Below are 23,541 nucleotides of genomic sequence, written 5' to 3'. Positions count from 1 at the left end.
ATCATAAGTTTGAACTAAAACAACAGGTCATTCAGCCACCAGTATGTCAGTGTTATAGTCCCTGTGAATTATTCTTCTCTAATGCAAGTTACAGCCAATCAGAAAACTGGGGGCGGTACCAAACAAATCACATCTTCAGTTAAAAAAAAGGGAATGAGCAATTTTTGGTCTTGACATGCTGCTGTTTGCTAAAAGGGTAAAAGAAAAAAACTAAATCTGGAAAGCCAAGACCACACTGAACAATCATTTCAATATATTGTCAAGGTTTTTATGATTGTCCAGTGACACTAGTGCAACCCAAGTAACAAATGCACAAGCTTAGGCTAAGTTTGAGCCGTTCCTTTTCTTAGTTGTTTTTATTCATTATTAATTGATTATTCCAGTGAGAACGGTTCAGATGTACAATGATCACACTATCTTTCCGCTGTAATGTGCAGTAAGGTTCCAGCCTTCTTGAACGTTGTGGACATTGCTGGCCTAGTGAAGGGGGCTCATGCTGGACAAGGCCTGGGCAATGCGTTCCTGTCCCACATCAGCGCTTGTGATGGCATCTTCCACATGACACGTGAGTTTAGATCACTTCCTTCTCCACACACACTGTTTGCATATAAAACATATTCACAGTATGTCCCTTCCTCGTAATGGAGTGGCAGCATGTTGTGTGGCTGTTGCCAAGATCAACAGCTTGGTTTGGGTAAGTCAAACCCAACCACACGTTCCAACTGGGAGGATCTCACATTTGGATAAGCAGAACAAAGTGGTTTAGTGGTTTTAGAGTTGACACTGTCAACTGTATGATGGGATAGTGTTTGTATAAGTGCTTCTATAACCTTTTTTGTTGTACTATGTCTATGAAAACATTCAAATATGACTTTTGAGCAGTCTTCAATTTATAACTTGTTAATTTAATTTGGTAATTAACAAATTGGTAAACAAACACATTTAATCGATCAGAAAGCAGTTACTTGTTTAAGTGCAAATGTTTATTATTCATACAACAGCACAAATACAAATAATTCTTTCCAAAATTGTAAACTTAAAGGTGGTATGGACGATTTTTTTCAGCAAATTTTTTATCATATTTCCTCGTGGCGTGGATAAATCATTTGTCCTGCCACTTATCAATCATAAAACGCACCTATGGCTCACCTGCAGCCGCGTCAGGCTCGTCCCCACGTTTCCGCGTGCCTAAGCGCATGGATCTATCATAATATAGTTCCCTCAGTGTACAGGGCAAAATGAAGACGGAGAAAGACAGTTCGAGCTGACGCAGAAGTGGACAGAACTCTACGGGAGACGAGCGATGCGATGCGCTCCGTTGCGCTAATAAACAAACGCACGTGTGTGTTGTATCAGTCCGCACGGGGGAGTGCACATGCGCACTTCCGCCTGCGTTCTCAAATCGCCGAAAAATCGTCCATATCGCCTTTAATTGAAAAAACACAAATCACTAAAATATCTAATAAAGTAGAATCAATATGAAGACATGGATTAGTTTTGTTTATTTGTGAGAACAGTTAGCTTACATGTGATTAGCTCAGCGCACACGGCTCTCACACGGCGCTCAAACTAGACATCCTTCAGATTATTTAGCAGGTTTCTCTTTCTCTGCCCGCCGTTCCCCTGCGCCTCTGACATTTTTCTTTGTCTTACACAATTAAAGTGTTACACGCTTGAATAATTCAAATTGCTGCTATTGAAATGACTGGAGAGGGCCTTTTAAAAATAGCTGAGTTTGTGTACTGATTGTGCGCTGTTATTGACTTCCCCTCTGTGTGAAAAGAGGCTGATTAGAGGCTCTAGGAAAAGCTCTGTCACAAAGGGTTAAGATTAAGGTCATTTTCTATATTGTTTCTAAGTACAGTATGTTTTATATGAAATAGTCCAGTTTTCACATGGCAACTGCAATGACTATTCACTAATAAACACTAAACTTGTCGGCACAGACATGAATTCTATGTATTTTAGTGTGGCTTATTCCAATGCTGTATTCATATCATGATATATACAGATACAAAGGTAAAAAATCTACATATTTTAAGCATTAGGGTAATGCTAAACACAAAATATTAATTGTTTCTTTGATTTGACCAAGTAGTCAAAATTATGTAATGCACTTTGTTTAGGTAAATATTGAGAATTGATATCTAATTATGTTTCAAATCAACTTTTTAATGAATATTTACATCGTCCATAAGATTAATCATTACCATACATGTAGTTTCTCTGGTCTGCTTTACTGTATCCAACTTAATTGGCTTGATTCATTAATTAAGTCATTTTGTCTGAATTCTGAATATTACTTGATGTCCCTGGGTAACAATGTAAAACAATGAAGATACTAAGCAACATTTAACTAACAATACACTTGGGTTAGGGTGAGCATGATACATTTTCCCTTCACAGATATCTAACATCGGGTCTGTTTTCAGCTTGTGTTCTAATGACTTAACGCTTGCTATATGTTTCCTTATATTCATTGTTTTAAAAATGGCTGCTAAATGGACAAACCACTCCCTGAGGCCAAATCAATTCTTTTGTGTCTGCCCCTCACAAAGACAACTCCAGTCCACAGCAGTCGGAAATGGGCACATCAAACCCACTGCTTGTGCTGTCTGTTTACATCTAGGGCTGTGGCATGCCATTGTTTTCTCTGCCAACGATGTGCTATGTTTCACAAGTTAACCATTAAACATAGCCATAGTAATTATATCTATCTGATGTCAGGCAGACTGCAATGCTCCAGCCACTGCTTTTATATAACAGATTATATGGTAGCGGGAATCTCACTTGGTCTTGTCTGAAGTGGTGTGTTTTCTGTCTGAATTAGCACAAGAGTTTAGAACAATTGCGAAGAGAGATACGTTGCATTAGCCAAGTGGAGTTGGTTCTTGTTGGATCTCGATTTAGAAGCTGGTGTTTGACCCGTTCGAGCTCATTACTCAAAAACAAATCCATTAGGTCGTGGTTTTAGCCAGTGTGATGGTAATTGTGACTGGTTTTCAGTCTAGGCATTTTGTCTTAAGAGTTTAATTTAGAAATACAATGAACAAAATTAATAGAATCCGAAAGTGGCAGACTCAAACCAAACAAGCTTTTCTGCCCTAGTTTACAGAATAACAAATCTCCACTTCTTGTACCATTTCCAAGGTCCTTTTGGTTCTTAGAAACAAGTCAATGTAATATCTAATTCGTCAAGGAGTGGTCCATAGTAGAAAACAAGGAAGTCCTCTGGATAATGTATTTCCAGATCATCTTAAAAGCTTTTTTCTACTATAATAACATGATATATATTTTTCTGAAAGGTCCCCCACCTGCTTGTCTCCATGGATATGTCGTTGCTTTGCCTCGAATGCTGCTTTGAGTAATAAAACGCCTGTTATTGAATGAATGTAAGATGGATTAATGCCATACTGTGGAGCATTCAAGGCAAAGCAACTGCATCTCCATGGAGACAAACAAATAATAATAAAGCCTTAATTATTCGGACCACAACACGCAGTTCCATTCTTCAGTTGTCTGTTCATTGACACACCTACATTCCTGATTGCTCGTAATTCAATGATGTCATCTTTTAGCTAGCTTACACTCCTTTCCTGCAAACTGTATTGAGCTTCACTACTTGCTTGCTCTTGTAACTCACCTTGATGACTTTCAAACGCTCGTGTAAACAGTGGCTCGACTTTCCACTTTCCCCCCAAAAACTACTGCAATGACATCCTAAATTTCCCTCTCTGGTCTCACGGGTGCAGAGTTTGGAGGCGTGTTGTTCCAGTGCCTCTGCAGTGACTGGAACGGGCCTCAGACAAGACACAGACACGTTCTACTCCATCTCCTCCTCTGTTTGCCGCCAGCAGCTCCGCCAACTCACCTGGCGCCATTCCCAGAAGTTTGGTTTCCAGCAATTAGATGTTTGAATGCTCACCGATGGTCCCCAATCACACCACGGGGAAGCGCAAACCAGCTGCTGATGAAGATGTATTTTCACTTGCTGCGGCGTAGCCTTGAGACGCTGCAGTGTCGCAAGTGTAATCCGAGGGGACAGACGGTGGTTGCCGTGGCCACTCCGATGTTATTTTTGGGTTTCTGCGCGGTGAAGTTTGCTCTGTGAACTGCTTGATGTAAAGTTAGAGAAAGTTTGTTTTTTATGAAGGAGCTAAATCAGAGAAGGCATTTGTTGCTGTTAGAGTTAGATAAAAGGGCTTGTTTAAATGTTTTGAATTCCAGATTAAGGTTAGGTTAGCCCGGTTAGGTTAAATATAGCAACTGGCCTGGTATTTAACCATCACAATATTGTTATTGGCAACTGCCTTTGTTCCACAACATTATTGACTTTATAATTTGTTTTACAGTTGTCTTTTAATTGTAGGTTTATTTTGAGTGCCTTGTAGGTGGAATAGCGCTATATAGATACAATATATAGATCATTTATAGATAATTTCACCATACACTTATTTACACAGATTATGTAATGTCACATAGAACATAACATAATAATGACAAAACAGAACAATATATAGTTAGTTTGTGGAAAGGGTTTTTTGGGCCGTAGGCTTTATTATAAAGGACAGATCAGCGTGAAATGGGGATGAGAGGGAAGGACATGCAGCAAATTGTCTGAGCCAGGATTCAAACTCACGACACTGACGCCAACAAGCATTGTGATATTTATATAACAATAAACTTCAGACGTTTGCCCAAACACACGACAGAAATGTTATAGATAATAAGATTTCCACCTGAGAAACGCCTCAAGGAAAATGTTAATCGTTCTTTAATTAGTAGAATCATGATTACGAATTGAAATAGAGCAGTTAGTTGTCACACAATGCCTGTCCGTCAGTGTTTACCGCACCTCACAGCCTAAACAGACCAGACTCTTAGGTCATACACATGTCTGGCATATTTTCATGTCCTATTTGCTCATGAACTTTGTCCCGACCGAATAAAAATGTAATAAAATATATATTGCATAAATTATTATAATAGGATACCTTTTATATTTTTTTTACAATCTCGCTGCATTATACGGACTCACACGACTGTAACGCCGTGGATGCTGTAACTGGTTGTCTGTTGCGTCACAAAGATGCCAGGCCGTCCTGCTGCACCACACTAATCGCTTACACTGATCAAATCAAAGCCATTGTTTTGCCTCAGGCCTGGGGAGCAAACTGCACTGAGACGAGATGATTTATGACCAACCTGCCTCCACACTGACGCCAGGCATGGCTCCGCTCCAGGATCCTCACTGTCACTCGGCAGCTCACAAACCTGACAAACATGCAGCTCCTCGCCCAGTCACTGTCAAAGTGCATGTGCAAATCCTTCCGTATTACACCTAAATTTACTGCATTGACGCTGTGATTAAAATGCATACCTCCATTATTAAGATATAATAAGAATAATGTTTTTGCCTGTTTTTTACAGCTGTAAAGACTGCAGGCTATTCCGGCTGCTTAGAGCAGAAACTAATGGAAACTGTTACTGTTTTGAACAAACAACAAAATGATTTATAATTATGCATGTAAGAGCATGAACTGTATCCTTCATAAGTGAAAGAACATATAATTTAGTTCCAGCTATAGAAAAGGATGAAACTCCCTGAATTCCAGGAGACGCCACTGAACTTATGTGTTTAATAATGTGATGAATTATAACATGCTGTTTTATTACCATAAAGGCATTGATTTGTCAAATGCACAGCTTCTTGATTGCACTGTTTTTATTACATTACACTATTTTTACTCTACGCTCTCATTCTTGACCAGGTTTTGATTTTGTGGTAATGTTTTTTGTTTACATTTTGTTTTACCTCTGGGGGTTCAGATCATTGTAGCGTGACGGCCCTGGCTCCCTTTGTGTGCTGGTGGCCTGCTTGAGCGGCTGTCACAGCATTTAAATGAGCATTTTGCTTCAGTGAGAATGAAGAGTTTTTGTCAGCCTCCACTCATGGCCGATGATTAGAGAAAAATGTGTGCCCATCTTGACTGGAGATGGCCACAGCTCCAGATAACATGCTCGGTGATTGAAGGTCGCAATATTTTGAATTCTAATGGGCTTGTCAGATGAATTGCCTGAAATAGACTGTAGAGTCTGGGTGCTTCCTCCTTGTGCCCCCCTCGCCTGTCCGTGGTGAAAAGAACCACTGGGAATGGCAGGGCCCGATGATCATAGAATTATTGGATGGTGATTCTAAACCCTTCAAAGAGGAGTTGCTATGGTGATCTGCTTCCAAACTGTGAAATGATTCACCTCTGAAAGGCTGAGGGTCTGGAGCTGCTCAACACATCATTGTTCTGGTGCTGGTTGGTTAGGAAATTGCCGGTGCCTGTGCAATCAGCAGTTCTATAGTAGTTAAGGATCTAAAAAGGTTTGTTCTCAGAATGATGTGGGACAACAGAGCGCTGCTTAGGACGCTTCACTCAGGCTTCACTTGTAATGCAGGCTGAGCTATAAGAAATGAAAGAAAGAGGTAAATGATAAGATCATTAACATGGTTGTTTCTGACTGAAGCCTGAATAGTCATGTCAGACTGGCTCTTCTCTGCTCACCACTGCCTGTAAATGATGCTGACATTGGGCTTTTTAGTCCATCATATCAATATTATGCAAAATGCTCCTCAAATGCTCTGTACTTTTTTCTCAGATATGCCAGCAGATTACACAGGTATTGAGCGTACCTTGAGCTTTTGATATTCATGCTATCAGCACTGTCATTTGTATGTGATGTGTTTGAGAGATGGGATCATGGAGAAAACACGAGCGTTGCTCAGGAGGCCTCAAACCCTGCATTTACTGGTGTCAAACAGCTTTTTAGCAACCAATGTATCTGCCATAATTGACTCACACCGAGAAACAAGGCTGAATGTGCCACAAACTCTGTTACAGAAGCAGCACATTACAAATTGCATGTCAATTTCATAGATTCTTAAAATGAATGTCAAGGCGATATTTCCTGAATGAACGTAAATACTCTTGTGTGTGCTGCCAGTGTTTTTCATCCCGGGAAGAAGACATCCATAATGCGCCTTTTCTGACAGACTCATAAAATAGCTTTTACTGCACTGATTACCAGGAGAATTGCCGCGGTAGAGTTTGCATGAACGTTTTTAAAGGCGGCGCGAGGAATGCAGCTTCTTTAGATGTGCTCCTGGGCTTGGCTACATGTGAAAACACGCGCAGGAAGTCACAAGTCAATGCATACTGTAATTTAGCTGAATTATGATGACCACATATCCTCCCAGGTAGCAACATCACAGAGGCGGCTCAATCATTATCGATCCAGCTTGACTCTGATGACTGCCTTGTCTGTGCGCCTGACAGGAGAGTAATGGTGCGAGCATGCTGCAGCTAACGCCGCGCTGCCATATGCTACATTTTAATGCTGCTCAGAACTTTCTTTACAGCAGCTATCAACAGACTGGAGACAAACTTTGTATTGTTACACTAAGAAAAGTACTTTACAAACCTATGAGAGATGAAGAAATAAAGAAATCATACATATGTTCTTATTTCATTTACGAGAGACATTCGTTATGGAGCAATCTAGCAATGATTCATTTCTGTGCAATTACCAAGGCAGATTTTCTGTCTCTTTGCTGTCAAAAGTAGGTCACATGATCACACTTCATTCAGGATTCAAGATTTGAGAACTAGAAACTATCCTTTCTAAAGATTTTGTCTTTGAGGATGCTCTAACTTCTCCGCAACTTTGAATGCTGTTTATATCAGTAGAAATATCCAGAACTAGAATGTCTTGATTGTTTGTGTTGTGATATTAGGCTCTCCAAAAATACATTGAGTTAAATTAGAAAAAGTTATGTTTGTGTTGCGTCTGTTGCAAATCTCTGATGGCAGATGGTCTGAATGTAGCAGGGCTGTAAAAAGTATAAAAGATCTTATACTAACCAATGCAGCAACTAGTATAGAAACTAGGTGCTAATAATACAAGTGTAAGACCACATGCAAACATGAAGAAAAGTAGCAAGAAAAAAGATTTTACTCCAGATTTTTCCCACCTTTTTCTGGTATTGTTTGGTAGATTTTTTGACACAATTTACAACAAGAGTTGTAAAGTGATCAAGACATAATACATAATTAAATTGAACTTAAAATAATGAAATACAAACTATAGTTATTTCATATCTGATATTTTTTTCTAAAATTATACAGGCCTATACAGGCCGTTCCCCTCACCCCCGTCCCCCTCACCCCCGTCCCCCTCACCCCCCGTCTCCCTCACCCCCCGTCTCCCTCACCCCCGTCCCCCTCACCCCCGTCCCCCTCACCCCCGTCCCCCTCACCCCCGTCCCCCTCACCCCCCGTCTCCCTCACCCCCGTCTCCCTCACCCCCGTCCCCCTCACCCCCGTCCCCCTCACCCCCCGTCTCCCTCACCCCCGTCCCCCTCACCCCCGTCTCCCTCACCCCCCGTCTCCCTCACCCCCCGTCCCCCTCACCCCCGTCTCCCTCACCCCCCGTCTCCCTCACCCCCGTCTCCCTCACCCCCGTCTCCCTCACCCCCCGTCTCCCTCACCCTATGTCTCCCTCACCCCCGTCTCCCTCACCCCCGTCTCCCTCACCCCGTCCCCCTCACCCCCGTCTCCCTCACCCCCGTCTCCCTCACCCCCGTCTCCCTCACCCCCGTCCCCCTCACCCCGTCCCCCTCACCCCCGTCTCCCTCACCCCCCGTCTCCCTCACCCTATGTCTCCCTCACCCCCCGTCTCCCTCACCCCCGTCTCCCTCACCCCCGTCCCCCTCACCCCCGTCCCCCTCACCCCCGTCTCCCTCATACCCCGTCTCCCTCACCCCCGTCTCCCTCACCCCCGTCTCCCTCATACCCCGTCTCCCTCACCCCCGTCCCCCTCACCCCCGTCCCCCTCACCCCCGTCTCCCTCACCCCCGTCTCCCTCACCCCCGTCTCCCTCACCCCCCGTCTCCCTCACCCTATGTCTCCCTCACCCCCGTCTCCCTCACCCCGTCCCCCTCACCCCCGTCTCCCTCACCCCCCGTCTCCCTCACCCCCGTCTCCCTCACCCCCGTCCCCCTCACCCCCGTCCCCCTCACCCCCGTCTCCCTCACCCCCCGTCTCCCTCACCCTATGTCTCCCTCACCCCCGTCTCCCTCACCCCCGTCCCCCTCACCCCCGTCTCCCTCACCCCCCGTCTCCCTCACCCCCCGTCCCCCTCACCCCCGTCTCCCTCACCCCCGTCTCCCTCACCCCCGTCTCCCTCACCCTATGTCTCCCTCACCCCCCGTCTCCCTCACCCCCGTCTCCCTCACCCCCGTCCCCCTCACCCCCGTCTCCCTCATACCCCGTCTCCCTCACCCCCGTCTCCCTCACCCCCGTCTCCCTCATACCCCGTCTCCCTCACCCCCGTCTCCCTCACCCCCGTCTCCCTCACCCCCCGTCTCCCTCACCCTATGTCTCCCTCACCCCCGTCTCCCTCACCCCCGTCTCCCTCACCCCGTCCCCCTCACCCCCGTCTCCCTCACCCCCGTCTCCCTCACCCCCGTCCCCCTCACCCCCGTCCCCCTCACCCCCGTCTCCCTCACCCCCCGTCTCCCTCACCCTATGTCTCCCTCACCCCCCGTCTCCCTCACCCCCGTCTCCCTCACCCCCGTCCCCCTCACCCCCGTCCCCCTCACCCCCGTCTCCCTCATACCCCGTCTCCCTCACCCCCGTCTCCCTCACCCCCGTCTCCCTCATACCCCGTCTCCCTCACCCCCGTCCCCCTCACCCCCGTCCCCCTCACCCCCGTCTCCCTCACCCCCGTCTCCCTCACCCCCGTCTCCCTCACCCCCCGTCTCCCTCACCCTATGTCTCCCTCACCCCCGTCTCCCTCACCCCGTCCCCCTCACCCCCGTCTCCCTCACCCCCCGTCTCCCTCACCCCCGTCTCCCTCACCCCCGTCCCCCTCACCTCCGTCCCCCTCACCCCCGTCTCCCTCACCCCCCGTCTCCCTCACCCTATGTCTCCCTCACCCCCGTCTCCCTCACCCCCGTCCCCCTCACCCCCGTCTCCCTCACCCCCCGTCTCCCTCACCCCCCGTCCCCCTCACCCCCGTCTCCCTCACCCCCGTCTCCCTCACCCCCGTCTCCCTCACCCTATGTCTCCCTCACCCCCCGTCTCCCTCACCCCCGTCTCCCTCACCCCCGTCCCCCTCACCCCCGTCTCCCTCATACCCCGTCTCCCTCACCCCCGTCTCCCTCACCCCCGTCTCCCTCATACCCCGTCTCCCTCACCCCCGTCCCCCTCACCCCCGTCCCCCTCACCCCCGTCTCCCTCACCCCCGTCTCCCTCACCCCCGTCTCCCTCACCCCCGTCTCCCTCATACCCCGTCTCCCTCATACCCCGTCTCCCTCACCCCCGTCTCCCTCACTCCCGTCTCCCTCACCCCCCGTCTCCCTCACCTCCGTCCCCCTCACCCCCGTCTCCCTCATACCCCGTCTCCCTCACCCCCGTCTCCCTCACTCCCGTCTCCCTCACCCTCCGTCTCCCTCACCTCCTGTCTCCCTCACATCCCGTCTCCCTCGCCTCCCGTCTCCCTCACTCCCGTCTCCCTCACCCTCCGTCTCCCTCACCTCCTGTCTCCCTCACATCCCGTCTCCCTCACCCCCCGTCTCCCTCACCCCCCGTCTCCCTCACCTCCGTCCCCCTCACCCCCGTCTCCCTCATACCCCGTCTCCCTCACCCCCGTCTCCCTCACTCCCGTCTCCCTCACCCTCCGTCTCCCTCACCTCCTGTCTCCCTCACATCCCGTCTCCCTCGCCTCCCGTCTCCCTCACTGCTGTCTCCCTCGTCTCCTTCACCCCCATCTCCCTCACATCCCATCTCCCTCACCCCCCGTCTCCCTCACCCTCCGTCTCCCTCACCCCCCGTCTCCCTCACCTCCTGTCTCCCTCACCTCCGTCTCCCTCACCTCCTGTCTCCCTCACCTCCGTCTCCCTCACCTCCCGTCTCCCTCGCCCCCCGTCTCCTGTCTCCCTCACCTCCGTCTCCCTCACCTCCTGTCTCCCTCACCTCCGTCTCCCTCACCTCCCGTCTCCCTCGCCCCCCGTCTCCTGTCTCCCTCACCTCCTGTCTCCCTCACCTCCTGTCTCCCTCACCTCCTGTCTCCCTCACCTCCGTCTCCCTCACCTCCCGTCTCCCTCGCCCCCCGTCTCCTGTCTCCCTCACCTCCTGTCTCCCTCACCTCCTGTCTCCCTCACCTCCTGTCTCCCTCGCCCCCGTCTCCTGTCTCCCTCACCTCCCGTCTCCCTCACCTCCCGTCTCCCTCACCCCCCGTCTCCCTCCCCTCCCGTCCCCCTCTGTGCTGTTTTAGTGCCCCGTGTACGTCTCTTTGTGGTGGCGGTCCTCTGCACAGCCCTGTCCACAGCACCTTGTTAAAGCACTAATTGTGGAGATTGCCCCCTCGGATTGCCCTCCTCTCTTTCACCTCGTCAATTTGTTCTCGCGGCTCAAAGCTGTGAATGGGGCGACGGTAAAGTAGATGTGAATGTTAAATTAGGCGAAATTAATTAAAGCAAATTACTGTGGAATATGTGGCAGTCAGAGGAGAGTGTCAGCTGATGACTAAATAGTGACTGATCAGCTGCTCTCAAAAGCCCGTTTGAAATCTTACTTATCGACCCTTTTACTGGGTATATTAGCTGGGACACTGATTGCCTTTTTAAATGTGTTACAAAAATGACCTAGGATTTTTACTTTAGGACATATGGACACAGATATTTAGTTTAGCTGGTCCAATCAGCAGTGATTTATACAAATTCATACGGTTTTATTACCCGTGCAAACCCTTTCAAAGCACTCTGCTCATAATTAGAACTTGCTAAATTGAACAACAAACGCATATCAGAAACTGTAAATCATAATTGCTTGTAATGTATGTATATTCACTCAGCTAACAAAATGATTACATTGCATTATATTTTCTGAGTTCACACAGACACAATGGCAAATTTTCATTCCAATCAGTGCTGAACAGGGAGCTGGTAAATTGGAGCGGCAAAACAATAATTCCACTGATTAGCCCCTTTCTGTGTGGCGTAAGTGAACTGTTTATACTGTGGAGTACCTCTGCAAGAGGAGAGGAACCAAAACAGCCTGATTAGGCAAAGAGTAATTGGATAAGTTCATTTCAGCATGAGGACAACACGCAGGATGACAGCTTGCACAAAAGTCGTAAGGCTGGTTTGAACTGTAGAGGTTTTGACAAATCCGAAGATTATTTGTTCATAAATATGAGCTAAATAACTGCAGAAGAGTTTCGGAGAAGAGCTATTGTTTAAACATCTTTGTAAATTAGTTTACAGAGGACTTTTTTTTAGTTAATTAATCAAGTTGTGACTCTGGGCTACTGTGTGATAGTCCTTGTCTTTCATCTTATAAATTACAAAAAAGTGTTGTGGCAGCTAATTATAATCAAACATTGCTAATAGTTAGCATTTTTTTCATAAACCATCATGTAGCTCAGGTTAGTAATAAAATGTTTGAGTTTACATACATTTAGGGAAACTGGAATCTTCGCTGGAAGAGCGAACGTTCCAGGGAACTTTAATTAATTTTTTATGCCATCGCTGGACATTTTTACTGTTATTGGTTTTGTCAGGAACGTGACTCATTTTAAGAAACCTGTACAGGTTGTCAGTCAAAGAATTGGCAAGTGAAATAAATGTTATGCAGTTAGTCATGTGCAGACTTACGAGAGCCACTTGAGCTGAGCTTTAGGTAATACTGAATAATGACAATAACATGACTCATCAGTGTAGAACATGCATCACTGTCTTGGTGTGATGACCGATATGGTGACAGCTTTGTGAATGAGAACGTGCATCTTCTTGTTGATGCTTCTGTCTTGCGGCGCTTCTCCTGTCGACATGGTGCTGCACATTTAGGTTGCCAGTGCTCTAATATGCCACTGATAACACTCCACATGTGCATTCTTCACATAATGTCCTACACCGGAGCCAACTGTCATTCACACCACTTCCACTTCTATCTCCACACTGACAAAAGCCACATTCCCACTCTGACACAATGTAAACTTATGGATCAGGTGATGAATGAAATGCAGACAGTGTAAATCATTTGGCTCCTGTTTTAGTTCCTGAAGGCTCAAATAGTCATAGAGAACTATTGAACTTCATTCAATAGTTGTTGCTTACAACAGCTTGAAATAGTTAGAATAAATCTGATGAAGGTGAATAGACACAGAAGAGCGCTTCTGTATTAACACCAGGACTGATGTCATAAGGTGGAAATGAGCATTTGAGTTCTGCTGGACGACTGATGCATATGCAAATTCAAAAGAAAAAAAATAAATAATAAAAGAAGAAACTTTTACCAAAAGAAACAGTAAATTCCAGTCAATTAAGACATTTGGCTGCTTTAGACACCTCCTGTGAAAAATTGGAAATTGATTTGTATATGTTCCCGGTGCTGTAAATAAAAGGCGGCTACATTTGGTCTTAGTGATATTCCAGGCTCTCTTCTGTGACACCCCCCACCCCCACCCTGAGGAGCTCTGCTGGAGGAGTCCTTAGAGGCACTGGTGCTAAATGGCCTTCTCCTGCCTCATTACCTAATCACCAGCACAGCTCCAGCTTAAGCACTAAAGAGCACGACTGCCACCATTTTCTTATGACATTTTGCTCCTAACCATGCTCTTTTTAGACGCACATTAAGGTAGACTGGGCTTTTTAAAAGTAAAACAAGGCTTTCATTTGAATGCAAATGCATTCAAGAACATTTTACATTGCTATTTAAAGGTGCAATATGCAACTTTTCTGGTGGAGGGTCCGATCTGATTGTTTCTATGGAGATGCTATTGCTTTGCCTGGAATGTTCCAGGCAAATATAATATTTAAAAAAAAAAATATATATATATATATATATATATATATATATATATATATATATATACACATACATACATACATACATATATCAGGTCAGAGCCATTCCAGGCAAAGCATCAGCATCTCCATGGAAACAATCAGTTCGGACACTCTACCAGAAAAGTTGCATAGTGCACCTATTGTGTAAATGATTCCTTCGTTTAGCTGCAGTAAATATAAATAACATTTGTTGCAATAAAATGAGTGTTGTTTTAGGTTGCAAGCTAAACTAAGAAAGCTTTAATGTAAAAGTGTAAAGTGGAGCAAACCAGGTTTCTGTAGTATATAGTACAGCTAAGTATATAAAGCATGTATTTAAGTTTTAAAAAATCATATATGAATCATTTGTATTGCCTTTGTGTGTTTTAACCTTCTAGTACTACAAGTACTTACTGGCAACACATTCCTAATATACTAGAATAATTATGTTTCACTGTATTTCTCACAATATATCTTCCCACTGTGAATTGTAAATGCTTATTTTTCCCATGTTCTCGCAGAACATAATGATTTATTTTTCAACTAAATCTAATGTCATCCCACAGTCGATGCCATTGATCTTTCTTGCTGGTGCTTCCAGATAGTGTCATTCCACTTGGGAGTTTACGGTATGTTTTTTCTCCCATCTCTGCAGGTGCATTTGAAGATGAGGATATCATTCACGTGGAGGGGACAGTGGACCCAGTGAGGGACATGGAGATCATCCACGAGGAGTTAAGGCTAAAGGACGAGGAGCTGATCGGCCCCATCATCGACAAGCTGGAGAAGACGGCCATCAGAGGTGGAGGAGACAAGAAGCTCAAACCAGAATATGTGAGTTCATGTCCCCAGCAAGCCTTTGCTTCCCCTCACAGCATGCTACAAAATTATATCCCTCCCACACACATGCCCTGGGAGAGAAAATTATGTTTTTTTTCTAATCTCCCTCCAATAAGAACCTCCTCCCCCTCTTCCTCTCCTCTTTGGACCTTTTTTTTTCCCTGTCTTGAGATGGGAAGTGATCAGGGTCATGGTTTTCTGCTGTAGAAATCATTAATAGAGAGTTACTTATTCAGCTGCTGACCCTGGGTCACGCTACCAGGCTAATGAAAGTGTATCTGTACAGCTCTTTTCATCTAAAGTAATACTCAAATCAGACACCTACAGCAGCATCCCCGGAGAAAATTGTGCGAGGCCAAGCGCTGGGTGAAAGGGAAGCCTATATGTCATTATGAATAGCATAAATGTTTGGCATATACTTTGACAGAGCGGTTAGGGTTAGTCACATAAGGAGATCAGAGGAAGAGTGTGGAAGCACTGCTCATATTGTTAGGCTAATGAGGGTTAGCAGCTAACTTTAGCATTCATTTGGTGGTGAACGTCTCCCACTGCCCTATCATGGTGTGAGCATGAGCAAACCTGGCCTTTTGCTATAAGCTGCATGCCCAATTTGAGCCTCTGACCAGTCATTACACTAACGAGAGGGGCTATTTCACCTGCTGCAGCCGCCCCCGAGCCCGTCAGTGCCCCCCCCCTGCCCACCCCTGCAGACGCCCCACCACACCCCCTTCCCTCCCCCTCCTCCTCCCTGCCAACAGCACTTCCCCACACCCCTGTAGCCCGCAGACAGGAGCCATTCAGCCCAGGCAGGTGGCCGCTTACGCACATAATTGCTAACAATTTTAGGCAATGAATAAAAATGATCTACATTACTTGTCAAAGGTTGTGCACACGTCGGCAAAGTGAAATCTATAGAAGACCTCTTTAGATGGAGAAGAATGGTGCTTATCAAAGGCGGGTGCAGCTCGGAGACGCTGGGATTGTCTCGCAGCGCCTCAGCTGTGTGTTGTCACCTCCAAACATGTTTATGTCAGCACCAGACCAGCGCGGGAGTCTACCCAGAGATGTACGTTCTGACAATAGGACGTACTGTGTGAGCAATGACAGGGGCCTATTAAATCAGAAACAATATGTGAAGCAGGTGAAGGGACGCAGAGAAAATATTGCCTACACCTATTATCATGTCATCAAACTCCCATATTTTCTGTCACCTTGTTCCAAAGACATCCTTTTTCAAGTAGTTTTCAATTCATTCCAAAGAGACAAACAAGACTCAAAGTTTGATCAGAAATTTAAAGAATTTCATTATTTATTCTGATAAAATGTGAACACGGTAAAACCATTAATAATTAATAAACCTGGATCCGACAGAATAATGTACATATGTATGAACTATGTCACATTTCAGATTACACTTTATCCCATTGAGCATGTACTTCATATTGTTCGGCCTCATGCTGGAGACACTCAGGGGAGTTTAATGCACAAGCTTTTTATAATGAACAGGTCTGCTTTTAATTTGCAGCTTCCTGCTGTGACATTTATAAAATTTAAAAAAGAAAACTTTTGATATTGTTCCTCATTTACTAAAATGTTATATAGATAAATAATAAAGAGCTATTATACATATTAAAAGCCTGTATAAAAGTGTTTTCAGGAGAAAAGGCCTCTTAATATTCTCCTCTGAGAATCTGTATTTAAATGGATGCAGCAGCACGGCCTCATTTTTATGCATTGTTATAAAGATTTAAATGCATTTGCCTGTGCTGTGTTTACAAGAACAATATGTTCTGCTTTTGTTGCTGTGAATCCTCAAAATCCCCATCCTTGGAAAACAATGCGGCGGTGGCAGGCCCACCAGCGGCGTGTGATGGCGGCAGGCGTATGTGCTGACCCCGGAGGGACCTATCTGCCTTTTATTAACACCTGCCTGTTAGAGCTGATGAGGGAAACCTGGAGCGGGTTCAGCCCGTGTCACTGGCCGTTTGCTGTTTCCATTTCACACATGATTAATCTCTCTGTGAAGGCTGGGCCGCACTGGCCCTGTGTCCGCGCCTCTTCCTGCGCTCTCTCCCGCTGCTGCTCTCTGGCCGCACCACTAAAAGGCCTTTAGAATTCCTGTGGAGAGAGATGTGCCCAGAGCGAATGCAGCTGGCCGGGGGTCAGTGTGTGCCGCTCTCTCTGCCATTGTGTAATTGAGGCTCTGGCAGGATTTTTTCCTCACTTCTTTCAAAAGGCAGTGTGATTGTGAAGTGCTGCGAGGCTTTGGGGAGGGAAGAGCAGGCTGAGGGAGTGTTGCAGGGGGTGGGGGACTTTTATATGAAGGGGGAGGTCAAGTTGACAGGAACAAAAAGAATGTGTTCCGCTAATTTCTGTGGAGCTGGATCAACAATAATAGGCTCAATTTCTTTATTACAAATTTTATAACTACCTCCCTCCCATTTTCCCACCCTTTTCCGCTTCCAGATCCTGTCAAGACCGAGTCCTGCCTGTGGTCCCAGCCCACAAGTGCCTTAGTAATGAATGTGGCTTACATCGGGGCTGATGCTCCGTGTTTTCGCCACAAGAATTGCTGAATAAATACTTGTGTAGCTCACTGGAGTGCATTCCAAATGACTGCATTCTGAGTCAGATCTGAGAGGGAGCAGATCATTTACACTTAAGTAACTGACTCCTCTCATGTCAATGCTGTCACCCATCCTTTTCATTAAACAATATAAAGTATGCTGCCATAGTCCTGAAGGTTTTTCTCAAGCTTTTTAAGGCGATAGGGGGTCCTGTGCGTGCCATCTATGTCAAAGCTGCACTCCTGCTTCAATCCCTGCACAGCCATTGTTCATTTGGGCATCAGGATGCAGTGCATTTAGGAAATAATTACCCCATACCCCGCTGCGTTTATACTCTTTTTCATCTCCTTTAATGGCTTCTTGTTTATTCTCTTTTAACCCCAAACAGGACATTATGTGCAAAATCAAGAGCTGGGTCCTGGATGAAAAGAAACATGTCCGCTACAATCACGAATGGAACGACAAGGAGGTACGTCTTTGAAGTCAACCAGATTTATTAAAAACTCCAACGGCTTTTTAGTATTTTTTGTGCACAATAATATCATATCTGTCTTGTGTTATATTTTTTTGACGTCACTTTTGTACAAACTAATGACATCTGGCCATGCTGATGTTGATCTTTACAGAGCCCCCCCCCACTGCTCCTACACACAACAGACTCTGTGTTCACTCTACTTTGTTTGCCGTTGTTAAAAGTTTGAGCCTTGTCTTTTTTCACCGTGCCACTGTCTTTTCAGATCGACGTGCTCAACAAATACTTGTTTTTGACATCCAAACCCATGATTTACCTCGTTAACCTCTCAGAGAAAGACTACATCAGGAGGAAGAACAAATGGTAAGTGCTGGAAGGTAGGAGAGGCCGCCATGTCTCATTCCACTCATTAATCACCAGCAAAGAGCTTTTTTTCCCCTCATACTTATGAAGCGGCTTGCTGCTAACTTTGATTGGATCTTGCGTCCTGCCTGCATTAATACGGTACAGTGGAGTGTGAGAAGTGTAGATGCAGAGATCTACTGAGGCTGCCCCCCCGCTGGTTTTAGCAGTCATATCTTTGTGAGAGGATCTGCCTGGAGGTGGCACTAACAGCCAGCTCTGCCCTCAGACTCTGCTCTTCATTAAGCCACATACGGACTTCATTTCACTGCTAAATTTCCATATGATATCAAAGGCTTTGAATGACAACAAAACAAACATGAGTAAGTGATTAATACAGTGCGGAGAGGCCGGGGACAATAAACTTGAGGCATAAACACCACTATTAATATTATATGGCCATTTAGGGGTTTGTGTCAAATATTTGGTTTTGTCTACACATGTTGTTGCTCAAGACGTGGATCTGAGTCGCATACTTTACAAGACTTTCTTTACATGGCTTGCACAATATAAGTTGAGACTTTTATTGAAAAATGTTTCCAGCAAAAAATATAAATCAAATTATGTGTTTGATGTGAAATATGTCATGTGAAAACAACTGATAAAAAAATAAATCCTCACAAATTAGGCTTTAATTGATTGTTAATAACAAAAGAAATCATGTTTACATTTGTTGTACCAAAAGTGTCCAGCAGCAAAGATAAAGACGATGTCATTGTGACTGGTGCTCTGTGTTTTGTTCCAAGTCCGTTTATAGTAATGTTATCTCCAGAGAGGCCGCGGACACATCCATTACATGTGAAAGGGCTACTTTTCCTCACTCCAGCAGTTTGTCAATAACACCAACTTGTGGATTGTTACCACACTTTTCCAATTGCCCTCTAGGCTTTGTGGTGTCACTTCTTGCAAAATTTGTTTTCAGTGCTTTACTTGGCAGCATTGTATTACAAGGGAAGTTGTTTACCTATGAGTGTTTGTTAAAATGTTCTTGACACGAAAGTATGAGTGTCAGACAGAGAGAGGAGGGAGCGAGCTCATAAATCAAATGATTCATGGCATGTGGAACATCCGTCATCAGCAGAAAGAGCTTTTTAACTTGCGTGTGTGGGGATTTTTACTGTGAGAAATGCAATAAATCCTGTGCTGTTTTAAACAGTAGTGCTCAGGTGTCCTGGGGGCTCCCACTGAACAATACTGACATCAAAGTGTTGATGTTTGACAAGTGATGAGTCACTTCCCTTGTCCAGAGAGCAGCTCACACCTGTATGGAGATGATTACAGGTAGATTGAGCTGGCCCTAATTGTACAATAAATGCCGCTCTCAGCCCTAATGGCAGCTAGTCTGCAGCAGAGACGCCAGACTGCCATTTGGCTGTCGCCATGCTCTCGTGTTTTTCCACCGGCACAGTTGAGATGATGATACGCTTTAGGACTATTCAAAGCAAACAGCAAGACAAATTGCAATCTCAGCTTTAATGTGCTCAGAAAAAGGAGGCGAATCCTCGAATGAGGCAAATAAGCCAATTTTATCTGTGTCTCTTAGGACATTCATTGAGGCCATATCACAGGTTTAGTTTACACTGCTCTACAAGCACCATTTGATTTCTGCTCTTTTGTTGATGGCATGTTGCCATTCGCCATTTAGGTAAAGGCATCTGAAGCCTATTTTTAGTTGTGATGTTTGCACAGGTTGGGTGAGTTTTAACTTTTATGTGTCAACATTTATCAAACGACCTTACCATAATGTTATCAGAGTTTGGAGGCCCTGAAGCAGCCCATTGTTAACTACCACAATCTTGTTTCGAGTATGGGAGCCACACACCAGGCTGCTCTTGTTTAGACAAGAATATAGTGTATTAGCTTTAGCAAACCATCATTAATGTGGATCAGACAAGGAGCAAGGCCGCTTTCATCCCAGCTGCTCTGCTGGAGACAGAACATCATTTACTGTGGAGAGCAGCACATGGCTCCGGTCTGCAGTGTATGTGTATGAGAATGTGTCCATGTGCATGTTTGAAGTCTGTCTCAGAGGCGACCGGGCGCTCATTTGGATGCTGCTGTAATTGCGGTGTGCACATCAAAGGCCTGTGATGTTCCAGAGGAGACTGCCGCTCCTCTGAGCAGAGGGCCGCCCGCTGCTCCCCTCTCCCTCCAGCCATCACTGCCCCCTGCACATCCCTTCTCGTAAAAAATGATTAAGGCCGCATTTGTCCTGTGTTTATGACTGAGAGGCATTGCGTGATAGGGAATGGCATCTACAAGAGTCTATCAAGAGGCTTTCTCTTCTGCTCTGGTCTGGGAGCTGCCTGCAGACTTTAGCACGCAGTACATACTACAGGGTCATTATCGGACTACTGATGACACGTGCTCCGGCCCAGTATATTTACATCTGTCACTGTGTTTATTTGACAAGCTCTGACACTGATTTAGACATTCATTTTTAATACTTTTTTTTCGACTGGACAGACTTTGCCAAGACAAATAGGAGAAATATAAAGTCCGGATGTGCTGTGATGTTTTTGATGGCATTTTCTTTCCTCTTTCTCTTGTTCTTTTGGACAATGTACATTAAAGTAAATTGGTGCCTCTTAAGTAGATGAGTTGACCTTTAAGGAAGCCGACGAGCGTGGCCTGCCTCTGAGTGCTCTGCCTCTGGAGAGTGAGCAAACCACGAGCTACTACCACATGGAGCTACTATTAACAGTGTGCATGGTGTGTGTATGTAAGTGCACCGCTTTTTATTTTGTTATGGGGCTTTTTCTCTTGTCAGGATGCTCTAATAGGAATAAAACACAGACCCCTAAAGGTACCCCTCAAAAGTCATAAAATGTCTCCATAAAGTGCATGTAATGTCCCTTAAATACAAGGAATGGATTTACTAAGTATGATAAGATTATGATTATTACACATTTTGCTTGTGGTGTCAATTTTGCAAACAGCTGAAGCTTGTGAATGTGCGTTAATGGTCGCCTGTCAACATTAAAGCATAAATAATTGTAATTAATACAACGCTGAGCCGTAACATGAATCATCTAATCATACAACATCCTTTTTAGTTGACATTTTTACGGCAGTTTTGATTCCACAAATGTCATGAAGGTATTACTATATCCTGTTACTTTTCACTGAGACAGAGAATATTTTCACAACTTTATTTAGTGCAACAGAAATATGTTTGTACTCCAGAAAAACATTTAATAAACAGTACTTTAATTTTAACAGTTTGTTCTAATATTTGTTTTGTTTTATTTAATACGGTACATGCAGTGCATCTTTTTTCATTATTATTTTTTAAAGCTTATCATGTCGTCCTGTGGTCAGATTATTTTGTTATATTCATATTGGTATGACCTATTTTTAATAAATATTTTAATTTCAATGTATAATGAACACATTTAATTAAATAATTAATCTATAAATTCTTTAGCTTGTGATAAATGTGTTTTGTCTTCAGTAGCTATATTGATGTCATTTGTGAAAGGAAACAAATGCATGTCAGATACCTGTTTGGTCCTTTAGGGGGCGCTTTAACAGCTACAGTGGGGGATGCAGGTTTCACTGGTTAAATTCTGCCCACCACAAAAATAATGCAGTTACAAAAGCTAATACTACTCAGATAGCATGTCGTATATATTTTGCATTCATTACATGTTCAAGCATAAATTTAGCATTTTTTGACGCTTTTGTCATTCATCCCCTGGGATTTAGTGATGATGAGGCAGCCCGTTATGACCCCTCTTCTCTCTGCAGTCGAGCCCCTCCAAACCAACACTGCCATAAACACAACTCCAGTTCATTGAGTGCAAAACCTTCAGCTCCATCTATGTTTTTTAGGAACTACAATCCAGTAAGTTCCAGTGCTGCGTTCAAAGCCAATATCTTCGTTTGTTCAGCGAGAAATCCTGCCCACACTTCCTGTACAACAATGTGTACACAGTGAGTTGTAATGGTAGACTGTGGATGGTAGAAAACAACAGAAAAGGAGAGACAGTGCAGTAAAGTTGGACCAGATGGTGCTAATGAAGTTGGTGTGTAAGTTGTGGAGCAGTAGACTGTCCCTGGTCTGTTGTTATGTGTCAGCCTTCTGTGGAGGAACAGACACAATCCTGTTACACTGACTAATGACATCAACCTCATTTTTTCCCTTTGGGACGACAGCTTGATTTGTAATTGCCGCAGACTCAACGACTTGTGATAATAGTATTGAAAAGTATTTTGTGTTACACCCTATTTTGTATTTGTCTGTCAGTAAGATGATGTAATGATTCTTTCTGTCCTGTGTTATCTGTAGCTAATTATTTTGTAACCAGTGACAGTGTATTCGATGTTTTGGCCCACAACAGACATATAGGTGTAAAACAGAGATACAGATTGGGGAAAGACATTTGGTGAAATTTCAGTGGGTCGGGCATAGATCTCAACGTTGAGGCCAGTATATAGCTTAGCTGCTTGTGCTCTGCGACCAAACCCCGGCTTTTAGTGCAGCACCTAAAGATGACATTTGAAGTTCTTGCTCCATTAAAGCGTGTTCACTTATAGCTTCAAGTGCCTGACAGTTAAAGTAAACTACTCCTTTCACTTGAACAAAGTGAACACTATTATATTCAAGACCTTTTCCTAATTTTCCTTGTATACAATTACATAATGCAATACAATTTTGGTGAAATTACATGAGTCGCAGTTGCAAGGTAATTCCACCTATAGCAAACATACATTAGGACTACACGAGGGCCAAAGTTCACTTCTTTAGGCAATTATTATAAATGCATCAATAAAAACAAATGACAACAACTCTGAACTGCCATTAAAATGTGTGACTTACAAATGGGATTTTTTTTCTGATCTGATTTCATATTAAAATATCACAGTGACACATTGTGGGACAATAAAGGAATATCTTATCTTATCCTATATGATTTTGTTCTGATCGATCGCGTGTTTTGATAAGACAAAATATGCCTAAAACATGTTGGCAACGACAAACACAAAAGAGAACAATTGAAGATTAAAAGAGTTATTTTAGAATGACTTATACTTTGTCATCCAAATACAACAGTTCCTCTAAAAGTCTAAAATGTATTTTACACACACAACACACAAATCAACTCTACTTATTCAACTTTTTCTGGCCATTTAATGTACCTAATGTGTTTTGCAACTAATTAATTGACCTATATTGTGATTTATTTCATTTGTTTATCTACAGTAAATATAGACCGGCTCTTTTATTGTAACATAGGCTATTTTTGTATTAAACAGAGCGACACAAAATGCATTGGTTGATCCTTATTATAATAATCAATTGCTTTTATAATAATTTGAATCAAACACAGACATTGCAGTGTCTTTGTTTGCTCTGCGTGTTCGGGTTATGACCGTGC

At 44.4% G+C, this 23,541-nt stretch overlaps 1 protein-coding gene across 2 annotated transcripts in view; it reads left to right on the top strand.

Moving 5' to 3' along the window:
- Nucleotides 1-23,541, top strand: part of LOC140359514 (obg-like ATPase 1) — a 49,869-nt gene that overhangs the window by 9,761 nt on the left and 16,567 nt on the right. For both annotated transcript variants that reach the window (XM_072444471.1, XM_072444472.1), the window contains exons 4-7: nt 438-565; nt 14,535-14,713; nt 17,675-17,755; nt 18,024-18,121. In XM_072444471.1, the coding sequence (XP_072300572.1) occupies nt 438-565; nt 14,535-14,713; nt 17,675-17,755; nt 18,024-18,121 (486 nt within the window). The remainder of the gene's footprint in view (nt 1-437; nt 566-14,534; nt 14,714-17,674; nt 17,756-18,023; nt 18,122-23,541) is intronic.

The sequence above is a fragment of the Eucyclogobius newberryi genome, unplaced genomic scaffold (genome assembly GCF_026437365.1).
Source record: "Eucyclogobius newberryi isolate DKJ021-1_F unplaced genomic scaffold, fEucNew1.0.hap1 SCAF_14, whole genome shotgun sequence".
NCBI classification, from domain to species: Eukaryota; Metazoa; Chordata; class Actinopteri; order Gobiiformes; family Gobiidae; genus Eucyclogobius; species Eucyclogobius newberryi.
The sequence above is the reverse complement of the archived record's forward strand: the minus strand, read 5'-3'. Positions and strand labels throughout refer to the sequence as shown.